Below are 21846 nucleotides of genomic sequence, written 5' to 3' on the forward strand. Positions count from 1 at the left end.
CTATGCTATGCTATGAAGATTTTTTAGTTTTCAGATCTATTTTTAATATTTTCTTCTCAAAAACGTCGTGAGCAGTGTAACAGAAAGAGGATAAAATATGTGTAACGAGCTCTCAAATTTCATCAAAGGGATTGTCGCCGGTGGTTGTATGTTGTACAGCATGCTTGAAAATGTTCGTTTATTGCAAATTGGAACTGACGGTGCCCAACCGTCCGTTGAAGGTTGAGTAATTAAAATAAATGTTTTGTAATTTTTATGAATACATTGTAATTTAGCAAACAATTTTGTAAATTTATTGCAGTTTAATTTTTATATTTTAAAACTTATATATGTTATTCCATTCTATATTGTATACCAATAACCAAGCAATTTGTCATATTTACAGCTGATATATTTACAGCATAATTACAACTATCAATTAAAGTTCTGACAACCGTTTAATGCTCGCCTTCAGCAAAATTTCCGTTTCTGCATCGAATGTCGATTTGATGCACTCGCTGGAGTAAAACACGCCGCTCCTGGTATTGCTGATATCCTGGAAATGAACATAATACATTCATCGAGGTGAGACATAAAAATCGCCATGCTACACTTCATACTCACATTCCATGATTTAGTCTGCATCGAGTGGATTTCCGAGCGTGAAATCAGCTCCTTCCCCATAATCTGATGCAGGCCAGCTTTCCGTATCACCACCTCCAGCGCATAGTTCTGACAGTCGGATTCACTTCCCTGCAGCAGTGCGGAGATGAAGATATCCCCAGTGGAGCTGTAAGTAGCGAGCAGAATAAGCATTGCCAGCGAGCATTACATACGTAGGAGAATGTAATTATCGCATAAATCAAACACGCCTAATCACATTTCAACTATCAGTTGCATCCCGTTGCGTTGGAGGAGACGACATTTTCATCCCGTTTCGCTCCCGACCGCACTAATTTATGATGCTTACCTCGAATCCGAGATTAATTTCAGCCAAAATTTATGACCATCGAGAATCAACACCAGGCAAGCATTGTCAACAGGTGTCCTTGGCGGAAGTGAAATCTCGGCCGATGCTGTCCCAAACGAGATGATTGGCGTACGATGGTGGTCGGTTACATGATGGTCCACGGCGGAAGCTGCAAATCAGACGGGCTTAAGTTAGTATGCATTTAGATCTAGGCAAGCAGGAGTGGCTATTGTGGCTAGAGCTGTACGCTGACTCGATGGAGGACTTCCGGGTTACTAATCATAGTGTGGCGAAGAAACATTGAGACATATTTTATGTTGAGTTAGCATATCTAGTAAGAACTGCACTTTATTCTTAAATAAATAAATAAAAATCTATTCAATAGATTCTAGTTTGATAATTCTTGATTCACTTAAAAAACGCGTTTTTCTCAGGTGTGCAATTTTCCTTGATTTATTGTTTTTTTTATATATCACTCGTTTAATCATACGAAGCAATAATTGGAGTGATAATTCATACAAAGCAATAAGGTTAATACAATTTATTTGATAACAACGAGTTTATCAGAAGAAAAAAATGAAGAATGTCACGAAGAAAAAGTATATAAAACATACAAGTTCACTACTGATGACACGTCTTCGTGTATCACGATACGATTCATTATAGACAAATTGCGAAAATAAAATTTGACAGGATGATGTTTTACCGAAAGAGAAATGGCCAGAATCTAAGAAAGAAGAAGAAACAATCACCTAAATACACCTGTTTCGTTTTTACACGGGTCTGGTTTTTGCTATAACTCAGTCATTTTTTAACCGATTCTCATGAAATTTTGTACACTGATAGTACTAACCGTACCTACGTGTGTACAAAATTTCATGAAAATCGGTTTAAAATTGACTGAGTTATAGCGAAAACCAGACCCGTGCAAAAAAAGAATCGGGTGTATGCATTTGATTATTAATACATTCTGCAATACACATTCCAATGTATGAATTTTCAATAAAATCTTACGTGTTGGGCTCCTGGCACGTGAACTGCTGCCTAACCAACACTTCTGCGATAATGTATAAGCTCGATAGCTCAAAAGATGAATTCTACGAGAGTTTTTAAAATATTGACAATGACCCAGGAACAAGATTCACTTAGTTGATTTTGCTGTGTAACTGCCGGCTTAGAATAGTACTAGGGATCAACAATATGAGTAATCCCAAATTCATGATATTAAGTGACTGCTGCCAAGGAATTAATGATCGAGGGGTCAAAAATATGCTCGGTTATTAACGGAGCCTGTGGAGCACCTGCGCACCCCTCAGTGATTTGCCCCTTACCGCAATAAGGCAGGGCGCAGGCGTGGTGGACCTCTTTATCGTACAACTTGTGCGATTAAAATATGATCTTTAATAATAATTAAAAAGTAGTAGTGATATGTAGAAGTGGTAGTGCCGAGGTTATCCCCTTCGTAAGAGTGGGCTCTCTGCAACAGAAATGGCTGCGCAGCAGCATAAATCCATCACTGACTTTGCGTCCTCGAAATTGAACATCAGTAAGGACCTCAAGCAGGCCCTGATAAGACTTCTACATCACGTGCGACTTCGCGTTGGCCGGGAAGTCAACGATCGTGGCCAAGCAGGACCATAGATAAACTGGATGCTGCGGCAACAGTAGAGCCCGTGAAGCCTGAGATGCCGAAGCCTAGATGGAGGCCTTCGCATTCGCGGGTTGCCCAAAAAGTACGCTGGATTTCATTGCTTATTAAAAGCAAACGCAGAAGCATGTGAGGCAGCCGTCAGGTTATGAGCTACCAGGCGGCCAGCAGGTTTACCTCCGAAAGTGAAGGTCAGTAAGGCCGGTAAGTCGAACCCCAGTCGGGTTTTCCAGAAAGCTGGGAAAGGTGAGCCAGAAAAGGCCGGCCCGTCCCGGGTCAATACAAAAGGGGGTTGCGACCCAGGGGTAGGTTCTCAGCCACCACTACTGGTTAAGATAAATCAGGAAGATCCTAGAGCTCATGTTCGACAAAACGCACAAGGGTGCAGCCTACAAGTGCCTGGTGGAAGAAGTCCTTTGCGGGGGTTTTCGTGATGAGGGCTCTCACAGCGTAAGTGGCTCAGAAAGGTAAAAACTTGATCAAGAACACTGACGCGGAAGAGTTCGTAACGGCAGTGCTAAATACTAGTGATCATCGCCACCGATCGACTACGAAAGGCCCAGCAGGGCCACAGATAGCTTTGGTAGTTTGGTACGGCTATCTATGAAGTATGTCGGTATGTCAACTGACCAAACATGATCTGAAAGAGGCTTGCTTCAGATGTCTAGTATTGGAGATGCCGTGGGACTTCATAGACCCTAACAGGAGCAAGTTGATGAGTCGATGTGGATTTGAAGACCATAAGACACATGTTGGGGCCCATATAGCCGAGGCGGTAAACGCACGGGTATTCAGCATGACCATGCTGAGGGTGACGGGTTCGATTCCCGGTCGGTCTAGGAACTTTTCGTGAAGGAAATTTCCTTGGCTTCCTTGGGTATAGAGTACAGGGGATACTCAAAATAACTGAGACAGGTAAAATTTTCAATTTTAAAAAAATGTTCAACTCACTGTAACTTTTCGAAAAGGGCAGCAAATATGCTCAAATTTTTACTGTAAGTTGCTCAACTAGTTGTGTATCAGTGGTCAAAATTTGGGAAAGATCGGACCATTCTACACAAAGTTATAAAGATTCTAGAAAAAGGTATAATTATTCGATAGCCAACTTTGAGCTGTTATATCTCTGGTTTCAATGAACCGAATACAATGAAATTTTGATCATTTATGACTCATATAATGAACTTTGAAAAACAGTTTACTCAATTTGAAATTTTTAATAAGAAAAAAAGTTATGGCGATTAGAATAAAAGTATGTTTTTTTAGTAAATTTATCTATTTTTCATATGCATCCCATTACTTTTTCAATTTAATGCCGATTATTTTGTTACTTCCTTCCAAAACATATTCATATTGAAGTCAATTAGAAGGAAATTTAAATGAACTATAATTATTATCTCGAATTTTGAAACGATGATGAAGTTTTGGATAAATTGGTGGTATATTAGAAAAATAATCCAATCGTAATAATTTTCTTTCGTGTAAAGAATTTTAAGTTTAGTCAAATGTTTTTATTAGACTATCCCCACCAGTGCGTAGTAATTCGGTGAGTAGTGGTGGTGTGCAAATCGGTTTCATTTCTGATACCCACCCGTTTTCGCACCGGGCGTTCACAACATGGTTGGTAAAATACCACCTTATCTCCCCACCAGTGGTTTGTTGTAGTGCTTCATATCGTTAACAAAATACGGAGAAGCAGGGCATTTTTCTCCTCACATTATCGATTGTACGAAAGTTCTAGAATCTTGATAATTAATTCCTCAAGTGTTTCGCTCAAATTTTGAAATCCCTGAGGGCATTTCTTGAGGAATCTCTGATGGAATTCTTGAAGAGATCCTTGAAGGATCCCTGAAAAAACGAAGAATCTATGATTGAACTCCTCGAAGGAACTCCTAGAGAACTCCTTGAATAAAATCATTGATGAATCCCTGAAAGAACTTCTGAAGAAATCCCTTATGGCATTTCTGAAGGAATCTCCGAAGGAACTGCCAGAAGGAGTTCCCAGGGAAATTCCGGAAGAAAACGCCAGGGAAATCCTGGAAGGAATTGCCGGGGGAATCTCGTAAGAAATTTTCGGGGGAATCCCGGGGCAATCCCGTGAGGAATTTCCGGTTGGAATTTCCGGAAGGAATTGCCAGGGCAATCCGGGAAGCAATTCACGGGGTAATCCTGGAAGTAATGCCCAGGAAAATCTCGGAAGGAATTCCCGGGGGAACCTCGGAAGGAACTCTCGGGGGAATCTTGAAAGGAATTCCTGGGGGAATCTCGAAAGGAATTCCCGGGGGAATCTCGGAAGGAATCCCGAGGGAATCTCAAAAGGAATTCCCGGGGGAATCTCGGAAGGAATTCCCGGGGGAATCTCGGAAGGAATTCCCGGGGGAAACTTGGAAGAAATTCCAGGGGGAAACTCGGAAGGAATTTCCGAGGGAATCTCGGAAACAATTCCCGGGGAATCTCGGAAGCATTTCCCGGGGGAATCTCGGAAGGAATTCCCGGGGGAATCTTGGAAGGAATTCCCGAGGGAATCTCGGAAACAATTCCCGGGGAATCTCGGTAGCATTTCCCGGGGGAATCTCGGAAGGAATTCCCGGGGGAATCTCGGAAGGAATTCCCGGGGGAAACTTGGAAGAAATTCCAGGGGGAAACTCGGAAGGAATTCCCGAGGGAATCTCGGAAACAATTCCCGGGGAATCTCGGAAGCATTTCCCGGGGGAATCTCGGAAGGAATTCCCGGGGGAATCTCGGAAGGAATTCCCGAGGGAATCTCGGAAACAATTCCCGGGGAATCTCGGTAGCATTTCCCGGGGGAATCTCGGAAGGAATTCCCGGGGGAATCTCGGAAGGAATTCCCGGGGGAATCTCGGAAGGAATTCCCGGGGGAATCTCGGAAGGAATTCCCGGGGGAATCTCGGAAGGAATTCCCGGGGGAATCTCGGAAGGAATTCCCGGGGGAATCTCGGAAGGAATTCCCGGGGGAATCTCGGAAGGAATTCCCGGGGGAATCTCGGAAGGAATTCCTGGGGGAATCTCGGGAGGCATTTCCGAACAAATCCCTAAAGACATGCCCGGGGAAATCCCGGGGGAATCTTGGTAGGAATTCCCGGGGGAATCCCGGAAGGAATTCCCGAGGAAATTCCGGATAGTATTCCTGGATGAATCCTCGAGGACATTCTTGGAGGAATCCCTGAGGGAATCTCTGAGGAAATTCCGTGAGAAATCCGTGAGGGAATTCCGGTAGTATACCCAGATATAATTCCGGGAGGAATCTCCGATACAAATCCGGAAAGGATCCCCGGAATTCCAAGAAGAATTCCCCGAAGGAGTTCCTTGAGGATGCTCCGACGGAATTCCAAACGAAATTTCTAGAAAAATCCATGAATGTTTTTCAGGAGGAATCCCAGACGAAACTTCTGACGGATGGATCTCTGAAGGTACTTCTGGAAGGTTCCCTGGTAAAATGTTTAGAAAATTTATGAGGTAACTCCCGGAGGATTCTCCGAAGGCACTCTTATTTTAATCCAAGAATGAACTCCCTGAATTTTAATCCAAGAATAATATCCTGCAGAAATTCGTGGAAGAATCTCAAGGAACACATGCAGAAATTCGCCAAGGAACCTCTGGAGAAATCCCTGAAGGAATTGCTGAAGAATTGCGGAGTGTCTTTTAGAGAAGGACTACGAGTGTTTGGAGAAGCGGACGTGTGTTGATTGGCGGTCAGCAAATTAGCTGACGCTTTTTTAATTGAATGTTACCTATTTTTATTCTACTCGGGGCTTGCAATAGTGCATTACCTAAGACATTTGCCAGTTCCCGGTGGAAATTTCAAAAAAGTTATACGAACATTCAGGTATAGAAATTTACCGTTCTTCGGTTTGTTTCGACAATCGTATTTTGCGGCATTAAACTTTATCTTAATTATGTGTCCATTTGTGAAAACCCAACCCAAAATGCATGAGAGAACAACAGTTCAAAAATTATCAACGATAATCACATCTTTTTTATATTTCACTTGCAGAAAGCTGTCTGGTCTTTGTTTGTTATTCAGATTGAAATCATGAAGAAAAAGTAATATCAACCGCGATAGCAACGGTTGGGTATGGTTGCCAAATATATGAACCCACTGTTCACCAGGCAGGTTGGTTCTCATTTTCAAACCGATTTGGTAACGATTGGTGGGGTTCGTGCATTATGAAGGAGGTTGCCAATTTGGGTTTACTCACGCATTGGTGGGCATCGTCTTAGCTCATTATATAAGTCATAAATGATCAAAATTTCATTGCATTCGGTTCATTGAATCCGGAGATATAACAGCTCAAAGTTGGCTATCGGTAAATTATACCTTTTTCCAGAACCTTTATAACTTAGTGTAGAATGGCTCCATCTTTTCCAAATTTTGGCCACTGATACACAACTAGTTGATGAACGTACAGTAAAAATTTGAGAATATTTGATGCATTTTTCGAAAAGTTACAGCGAGTTGAACTTTTTTGAAAAGTGAAAATTTTACCTATCCCAGTTATTTTGAGTATCCCCTGTATCTTCGTGCCTGGCACACGATATACGCATGCAAAATGGTCATTGGCAGAGGAAACTCTCAGTTAATAACTGTGGAAGTGTTCATAGAACACTTAGCTGAGAAGCAGGCTTTGTCGTAACGCCAAGAAGAGAGAAAGAGAAGACACATAGCTGCACGAACCCTTCCAAGTAGTTGATTTATTCCGGGAAATCCATAAACAGCAAGCACCCAACTAGAGGTCCAAAGTTCCTGGCCATCATAAGAGCCACAGTTACTATGCGCCTCCGCGTTAGTCGATCAAGCAGTTCGTGCTGAATTGCATGATTGCCATGCTGACAGGACGAAGACCGGTGGTAATATCGGGTGACTTCCATGCTTGGGCCGTAGAATGAGGAAGCCGTTTCACGAACCAGCGGGGTCAGATCCTGCCTTAGATACTGGCCATGCTAGATGTCGATCTGAATAATGTCGGAATTTACATAATCTTTAGCCGGGAAGGAGCGCAGACCATTATCGATATTACTTTTTGTGGTTCTGACCTAACAAGTAGTTCGAACCACCTGATGGTTTGTTACAATATCGACTACAATAACAGCAGGCAGCGCGCAAAGGAAGATGTGACTAGGTCAAGGCCGTTAGTCAGTGGTGCTCAGGTTGAAGTATACCGCGGGCCAAATCAGGGTATTGCGTCTGAGCCGCGGGCCGCAGGAAAATCATCATTTGAAAAGAAATAACACTGAATTTATATATCATTTTAGGAGTTCTAACTTTTCTACTGCGGACATTTTACTACTTGAACACCATAGATTTTTGGATAATCTCAACAAGTATCTCTGGCACTTTATTGCGACATTTGCACCCATTTAGACTCGGCCGAAATTCATTATCATCACAGTCGAATTTCGCACACGGACTTCGCAGCGGCTGGCATACACAAGTTCGGTTGAGTTCATGACAGGGCCGTCGGATGCACAACAGGTAAACAAAATAAGTTTGATTAGAGTAAAATTTCGCTGGGAAATGATGATTCAGTGGATTCTCAAATTATCACAGTAGTCTAAACATTGATGAGAAACCCAATAATATTTTTGCCTCAAAGCTCTCAGTTTGACTATTGAAAACGTATAGAGTCTTGTACCATTTGTGCAGGTGTACCTATTTTGGGCACTTGCCTCTATAACTAAATCAATTTACAACCGATTGATTTGAATTTTTGTACAGAGTTAGATACTGTGCGTGCCCAACTCTGAAGAAAAATTTAAATCAATCGGTTATCAATAGGCGTTACTCGGTCTAAGCGGTGACAAGCTGGTAGTAGTTCTCTCGCGTGCATGCGATGCGACAATACCTAGGCAAGTCCACCCTAGAAAAGAAACATTTCATTTGATGCAGGTTGCTCTTCTACACCGTTTCGATTATGTGGATTCTTCCTAGTGTTTGCAGAGATCACGGGCATATTATATAACCGTCATTGGACGGTTCAAATTTCGGGAACATAACTTGCAGACTTAACATCTGTTCATTGTTTTTAAAGCAATGTACAAATAAGCAGTTAATAAGATCGACTGGTATTTATACTTCAAAGTTTTTTTCAGTACCTATTCGGCATTGACCGTCTTTCAAATAGATATATAAGAAAACATTATTAAAAACTTCATCGAGTTTATTATAATACCATTTGGCTAGGAGTTCTGTTAGGGTAAAAACACTAGACTTCCCACCCTAAAGTTACGCTCTAATCTTCACCACTTCATGCATAAAAAATGGGATTTGTTTGGAGGGGGCGAAGACTAGAGCTGTGGCAAAGTCTAGTGCTTTTACCCTGTGAATTTTCATAGTTTTTTTTTTCCTCCAGAGACACAATTCCGTCACATCCACAACAAAGTTAACAGGCTTTTTAAAGGCCTATTACATTGAGTAATTCTCGCTGAGACCGGCCCACTATTTGCACCTTGCCTTTAAAAATGCTTGTGGTGGCGATTTTCTGAAAGTCCTTGCCGAAAAAGTAAGGAAAATGCATTCGGTTACTCAAATTGATGGACCCCTTGTTAGTTAGATCCACAACAATTTTTGCAGACCCCTCGATTTTGGTCAAATGGTGGCTCATTTTAACTGTTATAACTCGAAAATTTCTCGATATACAACCTCAAAACGAAATGTTGTTAAAAAGAAGAAAGATGGAGTTACTAGGGTATGTGTGCCATCAGTCATCTCACGATCCCATATTTATCCTATTCGAAAACAAGCGATTTCGGCACCGATTGATTCCGTTCTTTTTGTTTTCATGGGTGCTTACTTCAAACAAAAAATACAGAAATAAGAAACAAAACAAACAGCGCCTCAATCCTTTGTTTTTCGTAGGATGAAAATGGGAGCCACATGCTTAATAAGGGAACCAATACCCTATTTACAGATTTTAAAAGTTGGGATCGCCATATTGGTTGTGGTTACCATTTTGGATTTTTATACCAAAACTTTTTTTCACCATGTTGGCAACCACCGATTTTCAAAATTTTTGCATCAATTGAAAACTGAGACATTTATACACAACGTATAAAAAAATAGAGATGTCTTTTTCTCCTTTCAAAAGTTTTCTGCATTTTTGTAAATCATGCCACTGTTGCGCACTGGGCCAGGTGCTGGTCGTTTACATAAATTCAGCATTATTTCGCAGTGTTTACGAACACGAATTTAAATTCGTAATCCACTAATGGAAAGCTGAGGGTTTAAGCTAATTTTTTTATATGCTATGTAAAAATATCTCAGCTTTCAATTGATGCAAAAAAATTGAAAATCTGTGGCTGCCAACATGGTGAAAAAAAAGTTTTGGTATAAAAATCCAAGATGGAGGCCCAAATCAATATGGCCTACCCATTTTTTTATAACTATGAATGATAGCTCTATCTTTCCTCTTTTCAACAACATTTCGTTTTGAGGATGTTTTTGCAGTAGTTTTCGAGGTATACCGGTTTGAATGAGCCACCATTTGACCAAAATCGAAGGTTCTGCAAAGAATGTTGTGGCTCTAACAATTTGAGTAACCAAATCTAACAGCTTTATGCAAAAAAATCTGTTGAACCCGGTTACCCAGACATATAAAATTTCCACATTTGCGATGGCGCATTCTGTGCAGAGAATGGGCTGGTTTAGCCCATACAGGCCTACGACAATTTATGTTCGACCCCATTTCACCATATCATTGAATTACCGCCGCCTATCCTTACCGTTTATCTTATCGTTGCAATACTCGCCACAAGGGCAGCAGTAGGTTGTCTGCTGAGTAGGGACTGTGATTTGAATACCATTTTCCGGTATGCTGCTCAGGCTTTCCGCCGAAACATTGCACGACAACGATGAGGTCGCCCGCCGTGTGTTCAAACTGTTGCAGGATCCAGTCAGTTCCGGTGCCAACCGGTTTGCCGATGTACACCGGGGAACAGAGATTGTGTTATCGCGCCTGGAAGAACAATATTTTGAATTTATTATCCATGAGCAGGGGAAAATTATTCAACATTATATTTACTTGAAAATTTCACTGGAAGATAAGGAAAGGGATTTGCCTTTCAGGCCGTTCAATTCTCCGCTGGGAATGGGTTGCTGCTTTTTGCTCAAGTTATCTACGGACGATGATTTTCCCATGATCTTGGCTAAGAATTTATGGGTATGAGAGTGTATTTGCTTCCCTGCAGGCAAATTTCCTTCGCTACGGAAAGAGGGCTTTCTTATGCATTTGGCTCCAAACAACCGTTCCCTCAGCTTTCCATCATTTCCTTCTGTTAAATTGAATGCTTCAGTTATCGATTGGTAAACCTGTTCGGCCAACAGGGACCTCCCAGGAGTGTATTTCTCTCTGCAGATGGCACAACGTTCTGACCGGACTCGACACCGTGAGCAAACAAGGTGACCGTTTTGGCACTGGTACACTGGCGGGGGAATCGTGTCGAAGCAAACGGGACACTCCAAGGCGGCTACGATGGTTTGCATACTGGCTGATAATCGCTCAAGATTGATTGGCATTGGGCCACAGCATAGTGATTCCGAATTACAGCTGGGCTCCATGCCGGTACTCCACAGCAAAAGAGTGACAATGTCGGATTTGGAGCGAACCATATTCGCAACTTCGGCAATCCGCATTCCGAGAACGTCTTCATTGTTTACCTGAAATCAAAAGAATAGTTAAATTAGTTAAGCTTTTAGGATTGGTATTTCGTAACGGAAAAGACGCTTAATCGTATTGCATGAACCTAGATAAGAACGACAAATGCAACAATCTTAATTCTCAGGCGGCGGTGCCAAAAAGTAGCCTAAAAAGACGATGCTTATAAAACACCATTACACTATTTTTTATATAAAAAATCACATATTAAATCATATTCAAATGTAAAAATTAGCGAGGAAAAACGATAAAAATGGGCTCTGCAAAGAGGGGTACATCCTTAAAAACAGTGTTACACTATTTTAAATGCTTACATCTCTGCTACTAATCCATATAATTACAATTTTCTTTCACCATTAGAAACCGTCAATGCGTTTCAGGGCCTTTCAGGAGGTTTCAGGAGGTTTAAGGCTGCCTTCAGGTCGCAGGGTCGCAGGTGAATTTGACGAAGGTTTAATAGGGGTTTTAGAGGCGTTTCGGGCCCATATAGCCGAGGCGGTAAACGCACGGGTATTCAGCATGACCATGCTGAGGGTGACGGGTTCGATTCCCGGTCGGTCCAGGATCTTTTCGTAAAGGAAATTTCCTTGACTTCCTTGGGCATAGAGTATCTTCGTGCCTGCCACACGATATACACATGCAAAATGGTCATTGGCAGAGGAAGCTCTCAGTTAATAACTGTGGAAGTGCTCATAGAACACTAAGCTGAGAAGCAGGCTTTGTCCCAGTGAGGACGTTACGCCATGAAGAGGAGAGGCGTTTCAAAGCATTTCAAGGCATTTCATGGCGTTTTAGGAGGTTTAGGGGGCCTTAAGGGTGCTTCAGAGGCTCGCAGGTGAATTCCACGGAGGTTCCATGGGGGTTTCAGAAGCGTTTTAAAGCGTTTAAATGCGTTTCAGGACATTTCAGTAGGTTTCCTAAGAATTTGAGGGGGCTTAAGAGGCTTGCAGGTGAATTACATGGAGGTTTTATGAGGGATTCAAAGGCGTTTCAAAGCGTTACAAGGCGTTACACTGCGTTCCAGGAGGTTTCGCAGGGGTTTAGGGGGATTCAGAGGATCTCAGATAAATTTCACGGAGGTTTTATAAGGATTTCAGGAGGTTTTATAGCGTTTCAATGCGTTTCAATGCGTTTCAATGCGTTTCAAGGCGTTTCATGGCGATTCAAGAGGTTTTGCATGTATTTTAGGCTTTAGAAGCTCTCAGGTGAATTTCACGAAGGTTTTAAAGGGGATTTAGAGGCATTTCAAAACGTTTCAAGGCGTTTCATACATTTCAATGCGTTTCAGGAGGTTTGGGGTGCCTTGAGAGTTATTCATAGGTTCGCAGGTGAATTTCACGGAGGTTTTACAGGGGTTTCAGAGACGTTTCAAAGCGTTTCAAGGCGTTTCAGGGCGTTTCAAGAGGTTTCACAGGGTTTCAGCGGCTCTCAGGTAAATTTTATTGAGATTTAATAGGAATTTTAGAGGCGTTTCAGAGCGTTTCAAAGCGTTTTTTTAGGCTTTTCAGGAGATTTCACAGCGGTTTTAGGGGGCTTCAGAGGCACTCAGGTGGATTTGGTGGATGTTTTGTAGGGGTTTTATATGCATATCAGAGCGTTTCAAGACATTTCAAGAGGTTTCAATGCGTTGCAGGGCGTCTTAGGAGGTTTAGGAGGGTTTTCGAGGGCTTCAGAGGCTCGCAGGTGAATTTCTTACATGTTCCATAGCGGTTTCTAAGCGTTTTAAGGCATTTCAAGGCGTTTCAAGGCGTTTCAAGGCGTTTCAAGGCGTTTCAAAGCGTTTTAAGAAGGTTAAGGGGGCCTCAGAGGCTCATGGGGTTTCATGAGGGATTTGGAGGCGTTTCAAAGCGTTTTAAGCCATCTCAATGGTCTTCAGAGCGGTTTCAGGGGAATATTGAAGCCCATTTAACTTTTCCTCTATTACGTAAACCTCTTGAAGACAACTATATACGTTAGTAGATCCGATGACCTATACTCAAAGAAGTTCTAGGAGATCCTCAAACTGACAATGAATTCACTACTTGAAAGCACATAGCTACATGAGGCTGTGTAAGCATAAACTTCATTCATGATGCTCCAATAGATCACTGATTACAGTTCTAGATTAGGTGGCTTAAACTCCAGGAAGTTCTCGGGTACTCCTATACAATCATAGAACCCACCATTTAATAGAACATAGATGCCTGGGGCTGTGTGAGTAAAAACCTTTTTCTTTATGCTCTTAGGTATCTAAGGTAACTAGTAGCCCTCGTACATTCGATGACCTATACGCAAGAAAGTTCTTGAACTCACCACTTGACAACACATAGCAACATGAGGCTGTGTAAACATCAATTTCATTCATAATACTCAAATAGATCACTGATTACGCTTGTATATCAGATAGCCTAAACTCCAGGGAGTTTTCGGATACTCTAAAACTGTTCTGCTCTTTTTTTTTCGTAAACCAACTTTATCTGTAATCTTGAGTACTCCAACTGCTCTGAACACAATCAAATTCCATTTAGGTAACGTTACCTAAATGGAGGGACCTAAATAGATATTACCTAACTGGATCCTACCTAAATTGAGGTTTCAGTGTACTAAATTTTGACACAAGAAGCACATATCCTTCTAATTTGGGGATTTGCTAGGGATTCCGTACTTAAAATGGACCATTGAAATGGGCCATATTGTGTTAGGGATTCCTTTAGAAATTTATATGGGGATGCCTTCAGGAATTCATGGTTGGATTATTCAAGATAATCTTTCTGGGATACGTCCAGGTGTTCCTCCGATGCTAGACATTTCCAACTGGGATTCCACATGCATTCTTCCTGTGGTGCTTCCAGTTATTCTTGCAACTATTCTAGATAGTATTCCTCCAGAAATTCCAACTGTGGTTATTTCAGAAATTCTGCTAGGTATTCTCCAGGCTTTCTTGCTGTGATTCTTCCGGGCAATCTTCCTGGAATTTTTCTAAAAAAAATCCTTCGGTTGTTCTTCCAGGAATTTCTTCAAGGAATCATCCAGGAAATCTTACAGAAATTTTACCCAAAAATTCCTCCACAAATTCATCATAGAATTCCTTTGGAAATAATTTTCAGGAAAACTCTTGAATATTCTTCCAGGAGCTCCTACAGTCCACAAATGATTCCTTCAGAAATGTCTTAAAGAATTCTTTAAGTATTCCACCAGAAAGCTCTACAAGGATTCCTTTTAAAACCTTCCATTAATTCTTTTTAACAGCAATTCTTCCATGAAAATCAAACACGAATTTCTTCAGAATGCCTTCCAGTGAGACTTTCTGCAAGCTTTCAGGAATTAGGCTTAATCATCCCAATTAGTCTAAAGATTCTTTTTAAAATTTCTCCAGGTATACCATTAGAAAATATTCCGTGGATCCTCCATATCCTCCAACGATTCCTCTAGAAAAAAATACCAGGGATACGTTCAGAAATTCCTCTGAGGATTCCTTCGGAAATTCTTCCAGAGGTTCCTACAGAAATATTCCAAGGGGTTTTTTTGAGAAATCTTCCATGGATTCCTTCAGAAAATTCATTATGAAAATATTTAGCAATTCCTTCAAAATTATTTTTAGAAATTCCTCCACAATTATTTCTTGATTTTCCTGTACAGATGTAACCAGAAGTTTTCTCAAACCTTTCTTGATGAAACGTTCCATAGATTGCCTCAGTTCTTCCAGAGAGTTTTTCTTCACGAATTCTTTCATTAAATCTTCTAGTGATTCGCTTAGGAAGAACTTCAATGATTCTTTCGGAAATTCCTCTAAAGATCCCTGTCAAAAATATCTTGATCACTAGAATGTTTTTGAAATAAATTTATGTGGAAATGTCTCCAGAGTTTCCTTCCGTAATATCTTAGGAAATTAGTTTCGAAATTTCTCCGAGTTTGTCTGAAGCAAATATTCCATGGCCTTAATTAGACATTTCTACATGGATTGTTAAGGCCAACAGCGATTGGCCAGGGTAATTCATTCTGCGTCACACCGGTAGATAAAAACTCATTGTGCTGAAGTTCCACATCTGCACAATATGAAACATTACTGTATTTGTTATACTATCCCTTGAACAAAACTCCTCAACATTCCTTTTGTTATTTTCTGTGCTCGATATCGCATACAAAAAGTTGAATGCAACAATGGGTCCTTTGTATAAGGAATAATCGGGTACAATAGGACAACTGGTAATTATGTAAACGTGTGAATAGAGCACGCACGTATATAAGCCGAGCCTCAATTGTTATATAGATAGTCTGAAATAAACTGTGAGCTGAAGCACACCATTCGTCGTTTTTCATGCCCATTCCGCAACGTATCCGCGGGAACATGGATTCTTTCGAAAGTGCTTCCAGGGATTCTCTCGAAAAATCATTCACGGATTGCTTCTGAAATTCTTCCAACAATAATTAAAAAAAAAATCAGAAATTCAGAATTCCTGAATACATTTTTCCATAGATTTCACCACAACTTTTTATTGAGATTCGTTTTGATAATTTCCAACAATTGCTCCAGAAACTTATCCAAGAGTTCTTTTTGAAACCTTCTTAAAACTTTCTTAAATTGCTTAATCAATTCCTTCAGATCTTCTTTTAGGATTTCCCTCAAAACGTCTTCTAAGGCTTATTTAAAAAAAATAAGAAAGTCTGAAAATTATTTATATGGCCTTTCCAAGATTGTTTCATAAATATTTCCTGGAATGTTTTAAGTTTTTTCATAGACTCTTCCAAGGATTATAAATAAGAAATTCGTTAGCCGTGCGTTTTTTCAAGCCTTTTTTCAAGTATTCTTTCACGAATTCTTTCAGGAATTGCCCTAGTTATTCCATCTGCAATACAATTGAAAACTCTCGAAAGAATATTTGCAGATTATTGCATTATTTTTTCCAGATATTCCTCTATGTATTTTCTCAGCCAGTTCGTCCTTTTTTCCCAACGATACATATAAAAACTTCTCTCGATGTTTTTTTCTATTTGTTTTTTTGTTTTTTTTTTTTTTAAATTTGCTGTATCTCTTGTTAGGTTGGATGTGTGAAAAAAAATGCAAAATTTTCATTGAAATTGAATCTACGTACAGAAGATTCCATTTTATATCTAAAATATCAAAATCTAAAAATAATCCTTTTGCTTATATTGAATCAAAGTAAAAAAAAACGAAAAAAAATAGAGGCTACCCATGAATTACGCAATGGCTTATAAAGGGAGAAGGGTTTGGGGGTTTGAGAAATCTTACAAGCCATACAAAAATATCTGGGTTCTCATACAAAAAATCTTACAAGGGCGGGAAGGGGTGTCGAAAATTTGTAAAAGTTACCTCACATAATAAATGGACAGTCCTATAAAATCATTTGACCATCCTGGGCTACTTGGAAAATTTTGAAGCCGGAAACAAAAAATAAATAATTAAAAATATCGAAGAACACATTTTTTCTAAAATTTGATGTTTTTAAGTTATACGGCATCTAAGATAGATCCGCGATAAATATTACTCTCAGTGTTTTTTTTTCAAGAATTCTTCTACTTCATAGACATCGAAAAAACCGTCTTCGAGTTATATTTTTTTAAGGAGAAACATGTTTTTTTTTTCTCCATACGCCCTTTCCTGGCGTCAAAAGGTTAGGTGAGGAAAAAAACCCAGTTTCATTTAAATTAAAACATATCGAGTCAAAAAAATGCATTATTTTCTGTTTTTGGCTGGAAATGCTCTGTAGTGAGGCCAATAAAACACGGCAGGCTGCCGTGGGCTGGGTACGTAGCTCAATGACTAGAGGAACGAGAAGCTATCATCTAGTCGGTATATTCAATGAAAGATGTTGGTTTGACCACTTTATGAGGTGGGTCAAACCAATCAATGTTATCCCAGATTACGGTAACTAAAACTCCTCCAACCACATATTGAGCACCCTAGATACAATCGTTTTGCATATCGGTAGGCGTATTATCCGGATGCGAATGCAGTTCGTTGATGGTCGTCATCGGTCTTCTTAAAGATCATTTCATATTACCTCTAGCACGCAGTCACCGGCCTTCAATCCGGTCACTTCTGCCGGCGATTCTCCATCCACCCGACTGACCTGTGGTGACATTGAAAAGAAGAAATGAAAAAAAGAAAAAATGAGTTTTGCTGTGTAAATAAAATTCGCTGTGGAGGTGTCACGAATCGAACGCAGATGAAGTTGGTTTAAGCCTATATTTGAATGCTAACGCTAATGGCTATCTGGACTACATTGTATGGGTGCGTTATGACACAATGCTAATATAATCAAACTAAATTAGAATCAGAAGCTAAAACTGGTTTATTACAATATTTATTACTTCTCACCCTGCTCCAAGTAACGTGTTCTGTAACAAAACGTTTCTAGTTGGCTTGATCCATTCATCATAACATTCTCGCCAAACCACGCAGAATCATGTTTACTACTAGAACGCATATGTACGTGTGGCGCTCTATAGGTGTCGCCGAAAGGTCTGTGCTTATAATATTCAGACCCAAGCAACAGGTAGGTTTGTTTTGTCTCGTGTGTTTTGCACTCGTAGAGCGCTCGCCAGAGGAACAATAACCCGGCGATCGTCATGGTCAAGGACGCCGAGTGGAGTCGTCATCGGTGGGCTTACCGTTTTGGCAGCAGCAGCATTCGACAGATCGTCCACTCCACGGAGTCTGTTCGCTCTTCGCAAATTGCTTGATATAAATTTCAACTTAGGCGCTATGAAAGTGCTTCTCATTGTAAATAATGAGATCAATAAACAAAATGTGCGGCTGCCGAAGAGCGCTAATAAATGATTCCAGGAATGATTGATCTGATAAATTAGTTTTTTAGTTTCGATGAGAAACAGTTGTTGATGAATATAAACTTATAGTGCAGTACAACCATAACTAATGAAAGATACATATTTTTTTCTAAAATCTATAATAAATTTTGCAATAAAAATTAAGTAGTAAGTGCGCAGTAGTATGTGCCACAAAAGTTCAACTTATTGGATGCAGTAGCTTAGTTTGCCCAACAGGGGAGGGGGAAAAAGTAGTAAGTGGAAAGTACTGATTTTTTTTTTTCAAATTGGAGAACAATCCAACACAATCGTCAGAACATATCTGGAGTGCGCTATGTTACAATGAATTCAGAAGTTGTCAAACTGCCGTAACTCGAATGATAATACAACGTTTGCCGGGATAGTAGGTTATGCATACATTAAAGGTTACCCCTCTATTTTTTCAACTTGCAGGATCACCGATTGTCCGCAAAACTACCATAACGTCCCAACTGTGACCGACACCTGAACTGACAATATAAAGTTTTGAACCTTCATTGAGGCGGGTCCCTGTGCAATTTTGACTGTTCCGGTTAGTAGGTAACAGAGAAGCAACTGCAAATTGTACGGTCATCTCATGTTCATGCTCATGCTAACGTACCAACTAGGACAAAGCTTGTCTCCCAGCTAAGTGCTCTATAAACACTTTCAATTCACTTCAGGAATTCAAGGAAAAATCCATTACGAAAAGTTCCTGAGTCGTACGGGATCGAAATAATCACCCTCAGCAGTATCTTGCTGAATATCCGAGCGCATACAGCTCCCCAGCTACATGGGCCTTGTACCAGTTGGAATTCTTTCGAACACAATGTTTGCAGGATTGCTATTCAAGATGTCCTGCTCGCAGTATCCTTTCTGCTTTCGAAAGCTTCAGGTTCTGCCAAGAGACCGTTACCGGTCAAATATTTATTTTAATGCTTGACCGGCTCAATTTTACGTATAGTTTGCTTGCATCGGACGCAATTATATGATGAAATAGCGTGAGGACGTTTTGCCCCGGGGGTGTGTATTACCCCTGGTTACCCTAACCTTTTCTTCAACACAGCCTCTCTTATAGTTACACCTGGAGATCACCAAACCTAAGCAAACAGTAAACGCAAATCGACCACATTCTGATTGATGGACGGCACTTTCCCGACATTATCGACGTCAAGACCTATTGAGGCGCTAACATCGACTCCGACCACTACATCATCATCAATGTACGGTACCAGCAACCGCAACGGTGCAACCTAGAGCGACTAAAGCAACCGGATATCGCCTCAGCATTCGCACAGAATCTCTAGGAAGCGTAGCCAGTCGAGGGCCCTCTAGAGGACTGCTGAAGAACAGTAAAAGCAGTCATCAAGAAGAACGCAGCACGAACGGTAATGCTACAGCAAGAAACCCGACAGAACGTGGAACTTTACAAACTGAAGCAGAAACCGCAAATCCGCCTCTTTCGGGGGAAAAAACGCAGCTGTGCCGTACCCACGAAAGATATCAACAAATCACTTTTCCGTGTTTTACGATAGTGACCCCAAACATTTAACCGATATATGATTTTGAGGGGTGACCCCAAACTTTTGGTCGATGACATCAAGGATTATTTTATTTAATAACTTTTTTTTCTAGATTTTTCAGCTAAGTTCTGTAAAAAGCAGTTGACAGCTAATAGAAAATGGGTCATATTACCGCTCTCATCTTAAAATTTGGTCGACCCAACTTCCAGCGACACTGCCGTAAGTTTATATTCATTTTTTAGAAAATTTGGCAACTTTGGGTTAAGTTTACATACAAAATTTTTTGAAAAAGTTTCTTTTAAATCATGTTCAAAGTTTCTTTGAATTATTATCTTTTGAATGAAACCTGGGGTTTTGAAATCGGACGCAAATTGGCGGAGATATGGGCCTAAAAAAATGACATGTTTTTGAGGGGGTGACCCCAAACTTTTGAACGGGAGTGTACTTGCTCGTACGATGTAATGAAAAGTTGATAATCTTTTCTGTACTTTGTTACATTGTTTGCAAAATAAAAGTTATGAAGTAATCGGACATTTAGGTACATTGGGTATTGTACCATTGTTGCAGGTGTACCTATTTTGGGCACTTGCTGCTATAACTAAGTCAATTTCAAACCAATTGATTTGAATTTTTGTATAGAGTTAGGCACGTACAGTATCTAACACTATACAAAAATTCAAAACAATCGGTTTGAAATTGACTTAGTTATAGCAGCAAGTGCCCAAAATAGGTACACCTGCCCAAATGGTGCAAGACCCTACATCAGAGCGTTCATGATTAACACAAAATTTAATCGTGATTAATCATTGATGATTAAAATTCCAATTTTGGTGATTATTGATTATGATTAATGATTAATTTGATTTTTATGATGATTAAAGATCATGATTAATGATTAAAATTGGTTTTATCTGTGATTATTGATTATGATTAATGATTAAAAATGGCTCATTGATTAAAAATCATGATTAATCATGATTAATCAATCACAAAAAACTGGAAATGATTAAAATATATTTATTGTTAAACATGTTTTTGAAGTTTCAAAAGTAAAAGGTAACTCTGTCCGGGAGATTTTTGGAAAAAGAATCATAAATCATATTATTTAGAACAGCATTTGAACCAACTTTAATTGAATAATATATTTTATATGATGAATCATTTTTCGGTGATGACTGATTAATGATTGATTAACTTTTTTTCTTATGATTATGATTACTGATTAATGATAAGATTGCAAAAACAGTGTGATTAAGATCAATGATTAATGATTAAATGAGATTTGTTTGTGATTATGATTAATGATTTTGATTAATCTTAATCATTAATCATTAATCATGATTAAATATATGATTAATCATTAACGCTCTGCCCTACATTCAAATCAAAATTTTATCTGCTTTTCAAGATGTTCATCAATACACCTAAATAATAATGAACACCCCCTGATACTAACCCAAGGGTAAGGGTCCCATTTGCTTCGCGACAGATGGAACCCACATGATCCATTCGTCTGCTTCGGGATGTGCAAAATTCTCACGGAAGGATTGTAATGGTCATCTGCTCCTGCTGTGGCATCAACTGGCTCAGTGTTCACATTTCCGTTACCAGTCAGCTTTGACATTGAACTGGATTTAATCACTGCCGTTTCGACCATTTTTCTCCACACAAATTCAGAAGGAACGAGTCCTTCACCAATTCGACACCACCGAGAACTTGTCTATTTCCGCCACTAACAACGCCACCACTATTCATAGAGCCTTAAAAAACGGCTACGATCGCGAACGAACTATGATTTTAACCCGCTCGAGCGCGCACCTCAGTAATGACTAAATCCGTGTGCTCGGGTTCGCCGCTTGTCTTCCTTCCTCATAGCATGTTTCCGATGCGGATCGAACGTGTTGTGTAGTTCGAACGTGTGTAGTTCGAATCATCACAGTCGGAAAAGACGGCTTGGCTTGGGTGCGGTGACGCGTCACAGTGGAGGTGCGACGCGAAAACCACTTCACTTTCAATATCAACCAGTCGAGCGGTCTATGACACATGGTGTACCCTACCAGCAGAGTGGGACTAGGATCACTGTCTTGCTTGTTACAGGCTTTGATGTTGATGGAATTAGGTCAGCATTTGTGAGCCTACCACAATTTGCAAATTGCAGTTAACCAAATTTAAAATTTAGTTCAACAATGGATGAATTTCAAACGCATCTAATTATTGCATGTTACGAATTCTATGATTTAGTATCCCAGATCACTGAGACTAATAGGTAGA

The 21846-nt window shown here is 40.1% G+C and overlaps 1 protein-coding gene across 1 annotated transcript; it reads right to left on the bottom strand.

Moving 5' to 3' along the window:
- Nucleotides 1-237: 237 nt before the first annotated feature.
- On the bottom strand, nucleotides 238-21453 carry LOC109397270 (uncharacterized). Its single transcript, XM_029866902.2, has 7 exons — nucleotides 21032-21453; nucleotides 17269-17337; nucleotides 10634-11268; nucleotides 10335-10567; nucleotides 950-1118; nucleotides 604-769; nucleotides 238-535 (listed from the first exon to the last, which is right to left on the bottom strand). The coding sequence occupies exons 1-7, from the start codon at nucleotides 21230-21232 to the stop codon at nucleotides 419-421; spliced, it is 1590 nt and encodes a 529-aa protein (XP_029722762.2). The 5' UTR covers nucleotides 21233-21453; the 3' UTR covers nucleotides 238-418.
- Between the last annotated feature and the right edge of the window lie 393 nt (nucleotides 21454-21846).

The sequence above is a fragment of the Aedes albopictus genome, chromosome 1 (genome assembly GCF_035046485.1).
Source record: "Aedes albopictus strain Foshan chromosome 1, AalbF5, whole genome shotgun sequence".
NCBI classification, from domain to species: domain Eukaryota; kingdom Metazoa; phylum Arthropoda; class Insecta; order Diptera; family Culicidae; genus Aedes; species Aedes albopictus.

Excerpts from the sequence above, each read along its gene's own strand:
- LOC109397270 (XM_029866902.2), bottom strand. The coding sequence starts at position 21,232 with ATGGTCGAAACGGCAGTGATTAAATCCAGTTCAATGTCAAAGCTGACT. Across the intron at positions 1,119-10,334 it reads TTGCAACGATAAGATAAACG|CTTCCGCCGTGGACCATCAT; the intron begins GTAAGGATAGGC and ends TCTGATTTGCAG. Across the intron at positions 770-949 it reads AAATTAATCTCGGATTCGAG|CTCCACTGGGGATATCTTCA; the intron begins GTAAGCATCATA and ends CGCTACTTACAG.